At 33.6% G+C, this 19,446-nt stretch overlaps 1 protein-coding gene across 14 annotated transcripts in view; it reads right to left on the bottom strand.

Annotated features, from left to right (window-relative positions):
- Nucleotides 1-19,446, bottom strand: part of MYCBP2 (MYC binding protein 2, E3 ubiquitin protein ligase) — a 196,087-nt gene that overhangs the window by 79,313 nt on the left and 97,328 nt on the right. For 10 of the 14 annotated variants that reach the window (XM_021417056.1, XM_021417087.1, XM_021417072.1 and 7 more), the window contains 13 exons: nucleotides 18,146-18,337; nucleotides 16,804-17,010; nucleotides 15,926-16,057; nucleotides 14,338-14,516; nucleotides 13,033-13,175; nucleotides 12,079-12,179; nucleotides 10,659-10,877; nucleotides 9,066-9,291; nucleotides 8,436-8,554; nucleotides 6,354-6,441; nucleotides 2,614-2,666; nucleotides 1,230-1,402; nucleotides 781-925 (listed from right to left, as the gene is read on the bottom strand). In XM_021417056.1, coding sequence (XP_021272731.1) covers nucleotides 781-925; nucleotides 1,230-1,402; nucleotides 2,614-2,666; nucleotides 6,354-6,441; nucleotides 8,436-8,554; nucleotides 9,066-9,291; nucleotides 10,659-10,877; nucleotides 12,079-12,179; nucleotides 13,033-13,175; nucleotides 14,338-14,516; nucleotides 15,926-16,057; nucleotides 16,804-17,010; nucleotides 18,146-18,337 — 1,977 coding nt within the window. The remainder of the gene's footprint in view (nucleotides 1-780; nucleotides 926-1,229; nucleotides 1,403-2,613; nucleotides 2,667-6,353; nucleotides 6,442-8,435; nucleotides 8,555-9,065; nucleotides 9,292-10,658; nucleotides 10,878-12,078; nucleotides 12,180-13,032; nucleotides 13,176-14,337; nucleotides 14,517-15,925; nucleotides 16,058-16,803; nucleotides 17,011-18,145; nucleotides 18,338-19,446) is intronic. The other 4 variants (XM_021417045.1, XM_021417064.1, XM_021417126.1 and 1 more) reach the window with 1 other exon arrangement.

The raw sequence follows: 19,446 nt of genomic DNA, 5'->3' as shown, positions 1-19,446 counted from the left end.
TCTAGGCTTGACAAAATCAAGACTTCAAAACATCTGTACTACTCTTGAAAAGTAGTGGGCTTTGAAACATAGTAGTAGCCTAATTTATTAAAATTAGGAAAATAAAATTTTGTGTTCAATTTGTTTTCTTTGCATGCTTCATTATCTCAAATATAATAGCCAACTTTTATGCATATCCTATAGGTTTTGATCCAAAGACTCGAAGAGTTTATTTTACTGTAGCTATGGCCATCATGAAAACTTCTACTAATTCAATAACAGAAAAAAAAAAAACCTGTGATTAACTGAAGAGGATGAAGCAAAACTCAACAATCTCAGATTTTTTAAAAATATTTTCAAAAACTACGGAAACTATGAAATATTTGAGAGGGGGAAGTTCTGTTCTAATCTATATTAAAATGACTATAAAATGGTTCAATGTGCTTCTGATTCATTTTTCCATCATATTTATTCATTTTATAATCTATAATACTCTCTTCTGGCTTGCAAATTAAAAGTGGATTCTCGTCACTCTATACAACACCAAAGGACTACATGTGGATATTTCCACTACTATACATGTGTAGCTCATAACAGTCAAGATTTAAGTCACATGAGATGGCATTGATGTAATACAGAATTTGATAATTTTGTGGATTTAAAGGTAAAAAGAAGTCCGACTCCACTGAATTTAAGAATATCACCTTCTGCTCTGTGCAAGAGTACTTTGTGGAATATCTCCAATAAATATTAAACAAAGTCATGATGAAGTTTAAGAATAACCAAGATTTCAACAATTACCTTCATATTAGGAACATGAACAACATCCCCATACTGGTCTTTTGTTTGTACTGTAATAACAGTTGGCCAACCACAACGAATGTCATCCTTATTCAAAATTAATGACGTTTTTTGAGGATCGGCATATGAATCTGGCTGAAGCCATCTACAGCAAAGACAAATACATTAAAATCTCTTCTAGCCTCTCAAAAGATAAATTCTTATTCTGTACAAATATGACACCCAGCTAAGAAATGTATATATTTTATCCAATGTATGAATAAAAACAATACAAATACTTTTACTTAACTGATATTTGACATAATAATTAAAGCTACATAGCTGCTTGTATATACAAACAACAGTGCACAGTTTTTTTAATTTAACACATAGGTAGGAAATTTCTAATTTGCTGCAAAAGTTGAACATTACAACATGGCTTTATTCATTACAGCAGCACAAACTGTTACCTGGCAAGTCGTCCTCCACTTGATCCTGGTACACAAGCAATGAAATCCTCCAGAAAAGACTGCTCATTGCTTTGTACTTGCAGTGGAAGACTTCCTTCGAGAGCTTCCAATATTGTTGGTGAGTGAGACAGTGCCAATCCTTTTCCAAGAATTCCAGAATGAGATTTGCACACCTTTATTATTGTTTTTTTGCAGGAGTTGAGGTGGGGGTGAAAGGGTGGAGAGATAAAAGAGTGTCTTTTAGTATCTTACATGTAGACACTTTCCCATAACATGACACTATTGGCACAGACATTTGAGGGATTAAAAACCATTCAAGGAGAAGTTAAGTGGATAAACTATTTTGATGAAAGTTTTAAAAAAATCAAAGAAAGTCAGTTCCTAACACTGGTTTTACGTACTCAGTCTAGAAAACACTAATAACTGGTGTCAAAAGTACTGTCTGCTCAGTAAAACATGTCAGTAATTTATGTGGAAAGAGATGAAATGAGTTTGAGCTGAGGAAGAATTTCTGGAAGAAAGATCATAACAACGAGAACTTTCATGCTACGAGTATCCTTACCAGTTGAATTATGGTCAGAAGAAGAATGAAGAAAGCCCTTCTGAAAATGTGACCAATTAGAATGTTCCAAAGAAAATAAAAGGCCAGAGATAATAGCTTACAGTAAGACATATCTTAAATATTTTTGGGTTAGATAAAATAAAAGAAATCCCTTCTTTGCAATAAAGGGAAAATGGCGGAAAGATGCATAAAATATCAGATGCACTGGACTGCAAGTGAAAATGAATCATCCTTTACTTGTACGCATACTCCTAGTTCACTTTTTGAATTAAAATACCGTGGGATCCAAGAACAGATTGCTGTAAAAAATATTCCTTTCAAGAACATCCGATTCCTTCTCAACATTTTTTGTTTGCTATTCTAAGGCCTATGGTACGGTATCATTCTGTAGCACTGGTATGTTTTTCCAGCAAGTACAGTAAGAACTAAATTTCAAAATAGTTGCCCTGAAAATAATTAGGAGAGAAAGAACATGAAAACACTGTTTTTACTGTTCGTCATCAGATAGGGTCAAAAATAAGGAGCTACTGATCTGTAACAACTGCTATCGCAACCCCCAGAACACATCATCAATCCAGAATAACTACAGTCATATTATTCGAGACTACATAAATGTTACCATCCAACTGAAAAAATTACTTTATTTCTGCCATTAAAAAGACATGTGAAAGGTTAATTTTGGTAACATTTGAAATTTATTATACCACTCAATCTAAACCAGACACCTATTTTTGAAATACACAAGTGACCTTATTTCCTATCTGATATTTCATGCATTTTATCTAAGCAGATTTATAATAAGACTTGAAAGGAACAGGATACCTGTAAAGCAGCCTCTTCGAGAATCTCAAGGTCTTCTTCAAATTCATTACCTGCTGTAAAAATATAAACATGTATTTTTCATAACAATAATACTGACATTTATCTACACATTATATAATCTGAAATTCCATTCTATTTAGTTTATGTTACAAAATCTAAGTTTGCAGGAAGATGTGCAATATAATTTAAACAGCTGTTTAAAGATTAATATTTTCTAAAAACTTAGTAAACATGCAGTACTGCGTAGTTCAGTGTACAAGCACATAACCAATAGATGTTACACATAAAAGAATAAAAACTGAAAATTGGTACTTATAATCTCATCTCCAAGACAGTATGTATGGCAAATCTTTGGATGCAACTAGATACTTCTAGAAAAAGACTTTAGGAGGTCAAGCTGATTGCCAGGAAGCAGTACTCAAAACTATGCACCAGCTGCTCCCTTAGAAGAACTTACCCTAATAAAAGTATTTAAAAACCTCATAAACTGCACAATTTGGTAAATTATGAACACAGAGCATAAAAATAAATTATATGCTATCACATGGTATTCCTTTCTCACATAAGCAACTCAAAAATCTGATTCCATAGCGACCAGAATTGCCAAACATAGTCTTAACAGAAAAGTCAAACAGGTAAAGTTGTCACACTTGTAGTCTTTCTCAAAAACATGTCAGGCAATTCTATTAGTAAGGAAAGAGAAAAGAGATGAATCAAGTCCTAAGTTATTTTTAAAATTCTAACAAATTAAGATATATAGAAACCCTGCTCTCAGAGATCACATCTACAGAATTTGAAATAATTAACTAATAATATTTAATAATTGAATAATACATTGATCAATTCCCCATTGCTGCTTAGGTTAGATCTCAATCGTGAACCAGATCTCTCTTGGGAAGAGAGGAAAACCTCTTAAATTCAAGTATCTTAAATTAAAGTCTTGAAGAACTTGCAAGGAAGAAATATTACCTTGTGAACATGGTAACTCAATATTTGGGTATACCCACAATGATAAGATTTTCTAATTGTTAGAGAGAAATATTTACACATGTATCTGGCCAACTGTATTCAGAATATACCCACCACAACAGTTAATAAAAAAAAAAAAATCCTTTTTGTGAAGGACATCCTCCTTCAGTAAAGTCATTACTGAAAACATAATGCAGTCATGTAAATAATGCTAAAGATGGAAGGGTCTTTAGGGATGCTGGTAACAACTACTAACTGATTTAAATTCACTTCAGTCGTCATGTCTATCTTCCTTGATACAAATTGTCTGGACATATTCTTATTTTACTCTGTTCTTACTCCCATGATGCCCTCTTTACCTCTCATGAATGTACATTTTGAAAAATTTTAACCATGTGTTTTTGTCTTCTTTTTTAAATTCTGTCATGACATTCATGAAGTTTCTTAAACTTTGAATTTGTCAGGTTTTAAGAGCACTTGGTTGGATTCAGAGGCCTAAGTAGCATCAGGAAATTGGAGCAGGATTTATTTCACCTACTTTTGGGCAGCATAGCATGAGATAATGAGCTTATATGTAGGTATTACAAGATATTTTTATAACAAATGGAAGAGAAACAGGCGCCTCTTTTCAGCGATTAATTTCACTTCTTTTTCGGATGCTCATCTTAGCATGACAGGAACCATCCTTTGAACATACCTACATTATCTCTAAAAAGGTTAGAACTACCAGCTTAGACTCAGATGCTTCTAACTTCAAAATGCCAAAGTTCAGACATTTTAAGTTAAGTTGCATATTCCCTTCTGGAGTGAATCTTTTCCTACAGTTAATTTCTTAAAACTGTATACACTCGCACATGGAACAAAGGTAAAACTGTAGAAATTATAAAATGAGGTATGAAAACTAAAATATAAAGTTATTTCTTCTTGTATGCACTACAATAGTCTTGTATATGATTACATAAGTTTTTCTTAAAATTTTACTGCTCTGCAAATGAGCAACGGCAGTAATATATAATATATAGTATTTTTCAAGACATCACTGACAGCAAAAGAGAAAAGATACATTACTTACAAAAAAGCAGTCTGATATTAAGGCATTTAAATGTTGCTTTAGAAAACCACATTTTAGCTCTTTTCCTGCCAAATTTATTCTGAGCCACTTCAAACACTTCCAAGTAAAATTACAGACAACTGAAAATTGTGTTTAAAAAACTGCACAGTAATTTCCATCACAAAAGACAAACCATTCCAGCCTATAACTTATCGGTTCTGTTTATTCATAAAGTCCGGTGGTCTTGTAGAGAAACACTACACCCACTTACATATGTTTGCCATTAGTTTTGCAGTACTGTCAGCCATACTCACAGACTTGACTGAAGTCCTTGAGCTGGTGTTATGTAAATAGTGAGACATACCATTTATAGTGTTACATCAGTTACTTCAATAATCAGAAAACCATCCTTCCTCTGTTGCAGCTCACACACAATCCCCTCCATAAATTGGCTGAGTCTGCATAACTGACTGGACTGCATGTTTTATTTCAAATTTGATTTCTACGCTTTCAGGAAGAACAATCTATGTATCATCTACATTCAGTTCTTTTAGGCAACCAAAATTAGAAACAAACGAAAACAAAAATTCTTATTTTGAAATAAGAATGAAGTGTTAAAAAACCTGGGAAGTGAAACTAGAAGCATTTCAAGTTTGGCCTCTTTGCTGTATAGAAGAGAACAGCACAATAAATGGGTACTGGGGAAATCAACAAAAGTAAGGAGTTATCTCAGTTATCAGCTGTTAGGAGGAAAACAGAAGAGGGCACTCTTTTTAATAAACTATAGAATTGCCTGTACGTTTGAGAGAGAAATACAGATTAACCAGTGCAGTTGAAGTGCTTATTTAAAACAAAGTAGGAAATTTGCACATTCAAATACACAAGCAAAGTATCACGTTAAAAAAAAAAAATAATCAAATTTAGTTTTGTGGTTCTAACTACACACTAAATAATGTCTTCATGCTCATTAATAAACATTTTTCTCTGCCAGTCTGCTTAACAATATCTGAGCTCTCATTTGCATTCCTAAATTAAAATGATACAAAAGATACCTTATTACAGATGATGAAACTGTTTTTCCTATACATGAATGTTAATTAGGATAAACGCTATTAAACAGAATATGGTTACATCGTTAGAACTTTCTAATTCAATTTCCATACCCATTCATTTGCATAAACTCTTACTTATCCTTATATTTTGAACTGCATTTGGATTATTGTAAATTTTTGTTTGCTGCATCTGCTGTAGAAGTATGTAATATTTTTATAACTGCAAAAAATATAGCAGTGATATTGTAGGCTGCAAGGTCTACAGATACAATAGCCACTCTCAATTTTAAAGAAATAATTTCAAATTTTACAATTTAATGCTGCAGATGTTGCTCTTTCAGAAAGGTGTGAAGTGCAGGGAGAAAAAAATAGTGAAAGGGAAACACAAATAAGATACCTGCACATTTGTGAAGTACCACAAGAGAACTGTAGGACATAGCTCGTACACTGATACACTACACCTGTAAATGGGGTGAGTTGGTTTAGATTTAACCATTCTCTCCATAGCAGCTTAAGCAGAAAACAACATTTTTTTTTAAACTTGGTTGATTAATTTGATTTTAGAATCAACTGTATACGATCATCTTTAACTAAAAGCAACATTTGGACTTAAAGAGAGCATTTATTCATAAAACTTGAAACAACAGTGAAGTAAGAGTCAGACTTACCAATAGGAAGTGCTAGATCTTTCTTCATCAAAGCTGCTGCACATGACCCTCCTAAATTGGCCAATTCCTTTTCCAGTTGAATAATACCCTTAAAATTTAAATATATTTTTAAACAAAAATAGTGTTTCAGAAAATACAACAGATACGTTTTCTTGATCCTACTTTATCATAAGAAATATTAATTGTATGCTCCATTTCTAATTTTTTTCTCTGATATTCTTCTTGTCTTACAGCTAGACTGCCATATTTTAGTATGACACACGACACAGTAGCAAAATTTTTAGAGCAATTTCATCTAGGTAGCTACCAAGCTAGTGGTAGCCTGGTAAAAGCATGATTAATTGTAATTGTCTGATGCTAAGCAGAAAGGAAACTCACAACTAAAAAAATCTACTGATAAATATTCAGATTACAAAGCAATCCCCCTTCTAAACTGTACAGACGTACATGTATTATACCATACATTATACCAAAAATGCTCGTTTCCTGTCTTGTTTGAAGGTAATACTGTTTTCCTCTTCCCCCTCTCTAGTTGCATCGGAAAAATGTTTCCAGATTTTCCTTTGCAGACTTAAATCTGCAGATAGAGTTCATTACTTTCAAGAAACCTATGACAAATTCTTCCCATGAAGGAGAAAAACAAACAAATAAAACCAACTAAACAATGGGGGGCATGGGGATCTCCATCTGATGGATTTTCTAGGTAGACTTGCCAAAAACTGTCAATATACAAAGTAGGTCAGAAACCCTTTCAAAGGAGCCTTCGAAGTCAATAATCTCAGACTTGCCTTGCAAGCAGACTGAAAAATCTCCAAAATGCATTTAAAACTGAACCTTTAATAAACTACATATTTAAGTCTTAAACTGTTTTGAAATAGTAAGCAAGTAAATATGTGAAAAGTGGGTCAACCTACCAGACAGTTCCCTATAACAACACTATTTCTAAAACAATTGACCTATATGCAGAATGCAAGTGTAGCTTTTGTAGATTTAATAAATGAACAGAATAAAACGCCTTCCTTTCCATCCATCAATGCACAAATCTAAGACAATTTTTGCAAAATCCTAGGTTTAAGCAAAGTTTACTAGTTCTAAATAAACCTGTTTCTTTGACACTGACATTCAAGGGCATCTTTCAGTTTTTCTAGTGACTTCCCTAACAAGGAATGACTTTTAGTATGTTATAGTTACGTAATGGTTGTAGCTTGTTCTTTGGAAAGGCAGAATCTGATGACACAAAATGTATCACAGTGACTCAAACCAAACCTTACAGATACCTTACTCTTTCAAGCTTGAGAAGACACAGTGACCACAATACACACTTTTCTACTGCCAGTAACGCCTCAGAAAGTTGTAATCACAAAGCTCTCTAAAGAACAGAAATTTGCATTGCACATCCAACTACTTAATGCAAGTTCTGTTAATTAAAGTTAAGCTTTTATTCCATAAATGGAGTACCACACTTTTCTATAAACTCTTTTAACATACTCATAGATGACACAGAACCTTTAAAGTGAACAAAGACCAAGCCCTAAACATAAATGGCAAGAACAGACATTGCTGTCATACAACTTTTATGGAGGCTTCAGTCCTGAGATGCAAGGTAGCTTAAAATCTACTTAAAAACCTGCTTTTCTATTACAGAATGTATTTGCAGTCTAACTGTTGCACTGAAAGCCTGTGATATGAATGCTGCTACTTCAGGTGGAGAACTTCTATGATGTCCATATTGTATTTAGTGACTCATCTGGACAAAGAAGTTTTAGAATTTTACAAAATTTCTTATCTTACTGATGTAATACACAAATCATAATGCTATGTATTTGAATAAATTCACAGTTATTAAAAATCCCAGAAAAAAGAAAACAAAAACGGAGCCATTTAAACATGTTCAGATAAAAAAATTCCAAAATAAACTGTTAGTGACAACACACCATTAAAAATTATATGCAAATCATTGAAAAATATTTGTTAGTGCTATTTAGTCAGAAGTGCAGATCAGCTACTTTTACCAAAAAACCCTCTGGCCATACAAGAGTGAATTAACAGGTTCATTTGAAGCAATTCCACTTTTTTCCTTACCTCATCAGATCCTGGACTAAATTCATATCCGATTGCATAACATTTGAAACCATAAAAACAAGCTTTTTCATCTTTCACATAGTCTGATGCGGTCTCCAGAGAAAAAAGAGCTTCATTTCCTTATAAGAAGTAAAATGATACAAAAAATTAATAAGAAGAACTTTTAATATTTCTCGTCTTTTGGAATGTATCTGTTACATGAACATCAGTTAAACGTAAACTTTTTAAGTAATGTGTGAAATAAAAGCAAATAACATGCAAATGAACACTTCAAAAAAGAAATCTAATATAAACATAGTCCACAGATACTCAGTTGATGGCTCATAACAACCTCTTGCCATCTTGGATGGTGATACTTCATCGACTTTGTTTTCTAGTATGATTTTGCTGAAAAATCAAACTTATGGTTCATTATTTTAACAATCATAGAATCCTAGAATGTTTTGGTTTGGAAGGGACCTTTAAGATCATTTAGTTCCAACCCCCCTGCTATAGGCAGGGACACCTCCCAATACACCAGTCTGCTCAAAGCCCCATCCAGCCTGGCCTCAAATGCTTCCAGGGAGGGGGCATTCACAACCTCACTGGGAATGAACATTAATAAAAATTATTATAATATGTATTTATTACCTGGCAATACTAATACCATTGTAGGCCATCCTGAAGATCCCGAGAATTTTTTCAGTTCTATCCATGAATTAAGATTTTCATGAACAGAAGCATGTTTTGGTCCAAATCCCAGACTCTGTGCAATTCTGACAGGAATTAGTAAACGAAGAACATCCTCTGACTGAGCAGTGCCGCACTGAGTGTCAAATTCTATTGTTATCCACCTGACACATTCAGGAAAAGTTACCTAAAACAAAATAGTGGAGAAAAGTCTAATTACATGCAAATTTTGTGGGATTTTTTATTTGTTTCACCTTTAAAGAAAAACAAAACAAAACACCACATTTGGCTTGTTGTTTTCTTTTTGCCTTCTGTTTTTAACACTTCAAGCTATGAAAGTGATTCAATTGTGTAATTCTGCATAATTGCTTTAGCATCCTTTACATTACCATAAATTAGTTTTGACATTCGGATACACCTGAAACGCTTTACACTGAGCTATGATCATGTTTTATCTTATGTCCGGATTAAGTATTTATGCTTAGGATATCATTTGTGTTTGCTTCTGTGTTGAAGAACCCTATAAAAGACCATTAAAGAAACTGACAGACTCGTATATGTATTTACCTTTCAAATACCTTTTAAAATGCAACCCTTAAAAGACACATTCAATGTCTGTCTGCTTTGCACAAACCTAGAAAAGCACATAGGAGCTGAAGCATTGTTAAGAATATGGTCTGTATTATGGTAGCATACAGTTACACTATTTTAAAAGTGGTAAAAGCTAGTTATTACCAGCTTTAAATAGGCCCCATAAACTTTCAGAGCAATAATAAGAATTGTCACTTCAGGAAGATCAGATAACTGTAGTTATCTTGGATTCTTGGATTTACTGTTTTGAAATCAATGCCTCTGTGGAACTCACTTGTTCTGGAAACAAAACACATGATTTATATTTCAGACAGGTAATTTATGCCTCTGCCCTTTACTCAGCGGAATAAAAATCACTCTCTCTTAATTGACATTCTGAAAATTTATTTAATTGTCACCTATGTAAGGCAGAATTAATCCCATTCAAAGTGACTCAACACAGTGAAGATAACATCAGAGACCTTTGCAAAGTGAAATCATAGTCCAAGTGTATCTAATTTGCGAAGAATTTAAATGGCAAACCAAAATAGTAGAGTAGGGATGCCTATGCTATAATACACATTAATTTGACTAGAATGGATGCTAAGTGTTTTCACAAAGCACTGCTTTAGCATTAGATAAGAATGTCTGAGATATGATTAGATAATGTCTGTTAGATAAAAAATTCCAACTTCTACAGCCTACACAACTAGAGCAAATAAACTGTATATAACAGTAGGAAAATCTAAGAATGAGCAAATTTAGGTGATTTCCTTACATACCTGAATTGAAGGTTAAATTTACACTAAAGAAAGATAACTTTCTCCAGAAAACAATACATTCACAATATACAAAACAGTTTCCTATATTAGACAGTATGAATTCTCACCCAACATTATCAGACAGCAAATTTTGACAAAATGAAAATAATATGTTAGAAGTATTTAAGAAATAAAAAATTAATATTTAAGATCTAGTGTTTACCTTGTAGTGTGTAACACAGGCAGGTTTATAGGGATGTTCACTTTCCACAACGGCGTAGTGATTAGAGGTAGTACAAGCTGAAAGCCCTTGCTCTGGTTGGTTTCCTGTGGTGCTGTCTGTAGACTGATTGGGGTTAAAAGCTGGAGGAGCATATTTCTGATTCAAAACTGCCACAGAAGGAAGTAATTGTTGTACTAGGCCAAAGACCTCTACAGCAACCTGTAACACAACACCAAATACACTAAATTATTACTTATGACTGAGTGAAAAAAAAAAATAGAAACTTACATTTCTTGCAACCATTGTACAATGGCAGTTTTAGATATTCTAATAAATCACTATCACAATTCATTCAGTCACATTTTCCAATTCTGCATCTACACAATTCTTGTAGAAAATGAATCACTAGGTTAATCTCAAATAAGAGACTTATCAAAGAACAGAATAAGAATCTGTGTTTGCAGCTGTGAGATATGTACATTAAAACACCTTCTCTAACGTCAGAAAGTTTGAACACGAATGAACAACAATTATGAGTTGACAGAAAGGAAACACTGGCTAAAAGTCATACTCCAGTTGTAGTTTGTTTTCTAAGAAAATTGTTATTTTTCCAATATTGAACATTTTTAATGCATGTATTGACAAACACTGCATTGTTCTCAGTAATCCTTATGAGATTTTCATAGGAGAGGAATGCTTCTGAAGCAAAACACTTGTTGCAAACTTTAGTTCATCATAGTAACAAGGTAATTTGAATTTCAAATATATTTTAAAGAAATGAATGTTTGATTTTAAGTAGCGGTCCTCCCCCTTTAAAGAGAAGTTAGGATAGAGCTTACAGTTCATGAAAAAGACATAAAAGATAATAACGTCTAATAGCTAGGGATTAGTAACATTTGTAAATTCAATATCAGTTTTCAAAATTTTCAGACATGTTTAAGTATACTTTGCCACTGAAAAGTATTTTTATTCATAGGTGACATCTTCCCATCTGTAAATTTGATGGAAACAACCTTTGTTTAATAAATAGCTACCACTGCTTTGAATGTTCATTGTAAAATCTGAATTTATATAATATAAAAAAGTTCATTCCATCAGTATTCATCAATAAGTAATAAATCCAGATCCTTCTAACTTTTTGCCTTTTCCTACTGTCAAAGCTGTATTCTTTTAATCTTCTTCCTTAAGGTTTTTTTTTTTTTCTGATAACTTCCACATAAATTTTTAAAAAAGTCATAGATAAAGAATGACATTTTTAAAATTCCTGTCTCTTGGAAATTTCATGATGAGTCAACCGGTCAAACATAAAACACTAATTCATAAAATCATAAAAAATCATCACGTAAAAATTTTTCAGAGTAAATTTCTTCCTTATATAATGTTCTTAATTTTTTTCAGTAATTTCTATTGAGGAGCATACCTTGGGAATTGCTGCTGCAACTGGTCCTATGTAGGCTATTATGAGGGGAAGCAGCATTGAGAACAGACTGGAAGAGCTGAGTAGTTCTGGAATGTCTTCAGCTAAACAAAGATAGTTACAACACAAGTATTGTAATATTCTTTATAATAAATGTATCATGGTTGAAAGAGCATCTTATTTTTCTTGTTTGCTTCTTATTAGTTAATCTTCCAGCTTCTACATTAGTTTTTACTTTAAGCTACTTTCATTATTTCAAAACCAAATTATAAATGTGCAAAGTTCACCTGAGACAAGCATGCCATTATATACAGTTCTGTGTTAAAAAATTTCCTTGTTTTAGAGCATAATTTTATCAATTCTTTGCCATTTTGTAAAACTGTGTTAATATTTTATGTGCTATAAAATCTTGTATAACATGCCCCTCCCAGCTCTCAAAATCAGTTTCTGTAACAGTACTCAATATTCTGGACTCCTTTGATACAGCTTAAAAGCATTAAATTTTAAGACTAATGTCTGAATTTCTCAAAAATGGATGCTTAAGTGTTTGTAAATGCATTACATTCATCAGTTTTCCTGCTACCATCATTGTGCAATACATGCAATAACATTTGGAAGTGACCCACTAAAGCATATGTTTTGGCAATACAGAATCTTTCTAGCTTTAATGTTTGCTAATCTGACGAACAAGTTTATATGAAGTATATGCCTACGATAGTGCATATACTTCAAGTGCAACTCAATGATTTAGAAAGTTACTCCCAGTTCAGTATGTACAGCTATGACAGGTTAGAAAAATATTCTTTGAAGACAGAAGACAAACATCACAATCGTTCTTAGAAGACAGAAGAGAAATATCACAATTGTTTTATCACTGATTTTCTACTCTTAAATCCCTCTAACAAAGAAAGAAGTTCTGAAAAGTCAATTTTGGAAGTCAGTTATCAAAAATCTTACCATCTACAGCAAGAGCCCTGTGCAACAGGTCTTTGGCTGCTCGTACAACAGCACTCACAACTGAAAGAGCCCTGCTACAATTTTTGTCTTCTTCATTAGCTTTATTCAAAAGCTGTGATTGCAGATCTCCGTCATACTCACTCCTGGATGGTAGATTAAGTTAAAGTAAGTTCATAAAATAGAAAATTAACTTAAACATGGCTGACTTATTCTTGGCATAGAATAATTAAAACAATTATTTTACGATAAAATAATAAAAGAAACAACACAAGTCAACCACTGAGGGTACTTTGGAGGCAACACCTCAGTATTTGCCCTTAGCTATTGTTTTCTTTTTATTTCACAGAAAATATGAAAAGCATGTTTCTGAAATGTCTGCTTTGACAAAAGCTAGAAATGTACTGCTCTTCCAAGACCAAACAAAACGCTAAACACTTTACAGAAACCAGTAAAACTCTTTCAATTAATATTTATGTGCTATAACTGTGAAAAAGATTCTCACTCCCCATTCTAAAGATTAATTTTGTTTTTGAAATACAATGTAAGGCTACTCTCAACAAATAGTTTTCTCTTTGAAATCTACTTTATGTCAAATTAGGTTCTACCAATCAATATATGGAGATTACGCACAAAATCTTTTTCCCAAAACATACAAAAGATCTATTTTGATTTATACTTTCAAAGCAGCCTAATGATGATTATAAACTAATTCAAGTCTTCAAGATGATAGTGATTCAGTTTTTTCATAGACTGCTGAAATCACTAAGTCAACAAGTAAAGCAAATTTCCCATTCTACTAGATTTCTTATGTTTAGAAAGTTTTGATCTTCCAAAACAGCATTACAGAACATTAAGATTCCAGAACTAGCAGCTCAGAATGCTCAATGACTTGACTTTATGTGAAAGAGTTGAAAGTGCAACCAAACGAAAAGTACAGCAGGGTAACTTCTCTCTGACCTCAATAAAACACTCCTGCAGAAAGGCCTTATTTTTCACTGTCTCATAGAATTGTACTTTTGCTGTCAGTCTCATGGGTTTTTAATTTATATTTATTAGTTGTTGACTCTGGATGCAACTATATATTTCCAATGAATCCTTCCAACACACTTCTGCCCTAATCAGAAACATTTTAAAACCAAAGACTGAAATTACCCTGAAAAAACATGTTAATTCTGCTAGAGAATTAACACACAAACACACTCCAGATGTGCTTATTTCTGTTACTTCTCTTAAAAAAAAAAAAAAGTTGTATAGCAGCTGTTCTCATTCACTTTTCTCAGAAACAGATCATGGTAACACACAAACCTGTAATAAAGAATCTGTGGAATTTGTCCCCGTGTTTGGTTTGTGCCATTACTGCTCAGACTACACGTACTAAAGGTAAATGTTACACCATCTGGACACTGAACTGTGGTCATTCCTCCATCTCCATTGGCAGTTCGGCTTCCGTAATTCCTCAAACGAACTGCATATTTCACATTTTCCTTAAAAAGGAGAGGCAAAAATAGAGAGCAGTATAAAACAAGTACATAAGTTAGGCTTCATAGTTTTATGAAAGCTATTATAGTTATTATTTTACATTAATACTGAAAAGCGTGAAAAGTCCTTCAAAGGACTCTACAAATGTAACTGACTGAAAAAAATATTTAACAGAAGTCAAAGTTGCTTCATGTTCCCAAGCTATGGAATAAAACTTAAGTAAAGTACTACTTTAGTATTGGGACCAGCACTACTTAACATTCTTATTGGTGATGTAGGCAACGGGATTGAGTGCACCCTCAGCAAGTTTGTGGGCAACATCAAGCTGCGTGGTGCAGTCAACACACTGGAGGGATGGGATGCCATACAGACAGACCTGGACAGGCTTGAGAGTTTGGCCTGTGCGAACCTCATGAAGTTCAACAAGGCCATGTGCAAGGTCCTGCACATGGGTCATGGTAATCCCAAGCACAAATACAGGTTAGGCAGAGAATGGATTGAGAGCAGTGCAGAGGAAAAGGACTTCAAAGCCAACCACTTCTTGGGCTACAACAAAAGAAATGAGGCCAGCAAGTCGAGGGAGGTGATTGCAACCAAGTCATTCTCTCCCTCTGCTCTGCACTTATGAGGCCCCACCTGGAGTGTCCAGGTCTAGGGCCATGCCAACCAAGAAGGACATGGACCTGTTGGATCTGTTGGAGCTAGTCCAGAGGACTCTCTTATGAAGACAGGCTGAGAGAATTGAGGTTGTTCAGCCTGGAGAAGAGAAGGCTCTGGGAAGACCTTATAGCAGCCTTCCAGTACCTAAAGGGACCTACAGGAAAGATGGGGAAGAACTCTTTGAGGGAATGTAACGACAGGGATAATGGCTTTAAACTTAAAGATCTAATCTAAATCTACCCTCAAAGAAGAAATTAGTTGCTGTGAGGGTGGTGAAGAACTGGAACAAATTCTCCAGCGAAGTTGTGAATGCATCATCCCTGGAGGTGTTCAAAGGCCAGTTTAGAAGGGGCTCTGAGTAACCCATTCTAGAGGAAGGTGCCTCTGCTCATGAAAGAGGAGTTGGAACTAGATGATCTTTAAGGTCCCTTCGAACCCAAACTATTCTATGATTCCTTCTAATTGTTTGATAAGTGTCAAGATACCAAACTGCATACAAGAAAGCTGCACATTCAAGATCTGTAATTGCTTAGGAATTACAAACTGGTTTATACCATTTTAAAAGTTAAGTTCTAATTTCTTCTAGGATTTGCACTTTTCAGTGCAAAACTGACAATTCATAAAGCAAAGATATCAAGATCAATTGTAAACATGTAAACAAAAAGAATCACACTGAACATTCAAGTTCTTGTTTTCTACAAGTCATAAGACTTGTTTCACAAGAAACCTACAGACATGTACTTTTTTAATTTACCTTCAGTGGCACAACTTTGTCAAGTCTAATTTCAGCTATGTCACTGGGAGAATCATCAGTGGTGTATGTTCCTTTAACCAACTCTAAAGATGTCCATCTATGAGAATGAGCTGAATCTCCCGTATGATCACTCTGAATCAAAGAAACAATGTAATTTTAATATGTTTACATTATAAATACATGGCACATATGCAAATACGTGTCTTCAAATACGCAAATAAGTAATGCCTTCTTGCAAAATTTGTTACACAAATCGTTATACATAAAGCAAAACTAAAAAATTGTTTAGAGTCAATAGTGAAGCTTCTCAGTTAGAAAGGAAATTACTGAGTGGATAGGCAAATCTTCCATAGCAGTCTATGCTTGCCCTTTGAAAGAGATTAGAATAGTCACTTAAAATGAACAATTGAGTTTAAAAGAACGCAAGTGTGTCTTCATCACAAGGGCACAAAGCATGTATGTTATAGGTGAGTACTTTAAGAGTCAGTCTGATCATGTTGGCAGGCTATTCTTTTCTTTTTTAACTATTGGTGTAAAAATGTTTTAAATTGGAGTACTTTTTTTTCTTATTTTCCTTAGCAGTGTATAGAGAGATACCTGTCGCTAATTTACATTTAGCTCCAGGAAGTGAAAAGCCTAATACAAACACTGCCTGTAATAAAGTAAGATTTCAAGGTCATAACTGACTTAAGAAACTTACCGGATATTGCATGTAGCTTGAAACATGACAAAAGTCACTACCACAAGCAAAGCAAAAAACCCTACAGCTACACTGGTAGCTTAGACTGTATAAGCATGTTACAATATTACATTGTGGAATACATTATGAAAAAATCTTTTGTTCAGTTTTTTTTTTTTTTTTCAAATGTAGTACTTACATCATCAACTAATACTTCCAGCTCATACTCATGAATTCCCCCTCCACCATAAACGGAAAATCCTACTACAACGACACCAGCTTTGTCCACAGAGAAACATATTGCATCAGGGGATCCATTCCCAGTATTCCAGCTTCTACCCTGACTTGTTTTAGTGAATCTGTTTGGAGTGGATTTGACAGAATGAAGAGAGTTCAGCCCATCAACCTGTAGAAAATGAAATAAAAGCAGGAAAAGTTAGCTGCTAAACACTAGACAACTTAAAAAAAAAAAAAAGCAAAGTTAAGTGAATTAAAATTTAAGACTTTCAAGTGGGTAAATTTTAAGTCAACTCATACATAAAAACATAAAAGATGTCACTATATCAGCTTCTTTTTAGTATTATCTAAAAATATATATTTTTTTGTGGTAATTATGAAATAGTGAGAAATAACTAAGAATCTTATTCCTAAATTTTTCACGTATCTAAACATATAATATGAATAATCAAAAAAGATAAAATTTAAACATGCTTCAAGAAGAGTGACATATTTCTGCCTTAGATATGGTCAAGACCAAGAGTAAAGGAACAGATTTTACATAATAATAAAAACATCTTTAATCACTGCTATGAAAAGTTACGTACATTCTGTGAAAAAAAAAATGCTGATAGTACATAAACTGGGATGTGAGCTTAATAAAACTGAATAAATTCCTATCATTTAAAAATATGATAGCTTCATACATATGCATCTCTGGATTTTAAGAGTTTAGACTCAGTACCATTCTCAATTTTCCAGTACAAACCAAACTAACTGGAGAAAGTCAAGTGAAAGAATATATATACTTATACATAGAAATTTGACAAATTTATTATTTAATATTGAATACGTAAAGGATTATAATATTAAGGAGGGTCTAACACATACAAGAGAAAGTTAGACAATCCAAAAACAAATTCTGACCCACAGTCAAAAGCATACAGAACACATGGCGGACCCTATGATAAAATGAGAGGCACAGAAACACTTCAAAATGTGGTGCTGCCTCCAGTGAGCTCTAAACCAATATATTTTGAGTGTGTACTTGCATGAGTAGGCACGCAAAAAGAAAAACACTCACTTTGTAAAAAAATTACAGTACTCTTCAGCCATAATGAAGTAGCTATTTTTCAACAGTATTCAACTAACACAGTGAATATATATGCTTTTTAAAAACTTAGACGTCTGAAAGCTACTGAGAACAATTCCAGTATCTCTGAAAGATACGTACACCTACATAACCACTGTTACAGTCTGTATGACTTGCATAATATATCTGTCCTAAACAATGACTTCCAGGAATGATCTTAAAGAAACTTTACCTCAGATCCTAATGCTGATGCTGTAAGCTCACTCACAATACTAGCAAGCAACCCACAGGTATTAGAAACCAGATGTGAAGAGAAAAGTTCGTTTTCCCGCCTGAGGCTGTTCCGTACTGGTAAAACAACAATGACCAACATCTTCTCCAGCACTTCCCGAAAGCTTGTCATCCCTGAAACATTTTCTTCACTCTGCATGATGAAGAGAAAAATGGCACATAATATTGTTTATTCTTTTAAAATTTAACTTTCTGCATATTACAAACATTAGGTAATTGAAGGTAAAATTAAAAAAAAGAAATGTCTAGTGGGTAAAAACTTATTAATATTCTCAAGGCTATCACACTGTGTACTCCTTTTTTCAAAAAAATACTATCTATTCTAAATTTCCAGAATGAACTGGTGTCCACATTGTTTATTGTATAGGAAAGATAGCTAGGTGCCCTGTCAGGAGGCAGTATTTCTTGCAGCCCTCCCTGACACATGGATTAAAAGCATAAAATAGATTGATATCTATTGAGCTCTCCACACCATCATCTTCTCCACTGTCTAAAAAGAAACTCAGAAGCTTTTTGGCTTTGATGTTAGTGAAGAGAATTTCTGTGCAAACAAGGAAGATGAAGCCAGTGACAGGAAGCTGATAAAAACTGGTTTTCTTTACTGAACTAAGAATGTAAAACAAATCTAAGCTTAGGTACCTACTGTGTCTTCTACCTAACAGTGATATCCACTGTTCTTCAAAACAGTTAGCCATGAAAGTCATTCTCAGTAAGGAAAAACAAAACTAGCTCTAGTGATCAGAAACAAAGGTTTGTCTTTCTCACTATTTTGTCTCCTGTGAATATCCAACACTGTATGCACAGGTAAGTCAGCAATCACATCAAGCAAACCTGTACTGATAGCCACCCAGTACACTCAATATTTAGACGTTAAGAAAGAGCTGTCTCCAAGATGGAAATATTAACTTAGCATTTAACAGTTTTTGATGGATATTTTTTTCATTATCTTATGCAGCTGCTTTCTACGTCCATGAAATCTTTGAGCATAAAAATGGTCTACAGAGCAATGTTATTACATGTTCTCAGAAAAATAGCTCTCTTTTGAACTTACCTTTTGCTAAAGTCTCTATCTGCTCGGCAGTTTTGCTATTAGAAGACTCAACTTCTATCTATTGCATACCTTTCATGTATAAGTAACAATTTTGTAAGACCTTACGCCTCCTTATCTTCTAAATTGAATAATACTATCTTGCAGACCCAGATCTTTATTGTCTTTACCCTTTATATTCCTGTTTATCTTTT

The sequence above is a fragment of the Numida meleagris genome, chromosome 1 (assembly GCF_002078875.1).
Source record: "Numida meleagris isolate 19003 breed g44 Domestic line chromosome 1, NumMel1.0, whole genome shotgun sequence".
NCBI lineage: Eukaryota > Metazoa > Chordata > Aves > Galliformes > Numididae > Numida > Numida meleagris.
Note: the sequence above shows the minus strand (reverse complement) of the source record. Positions and strands in the feature narration are given on the sequence as shown.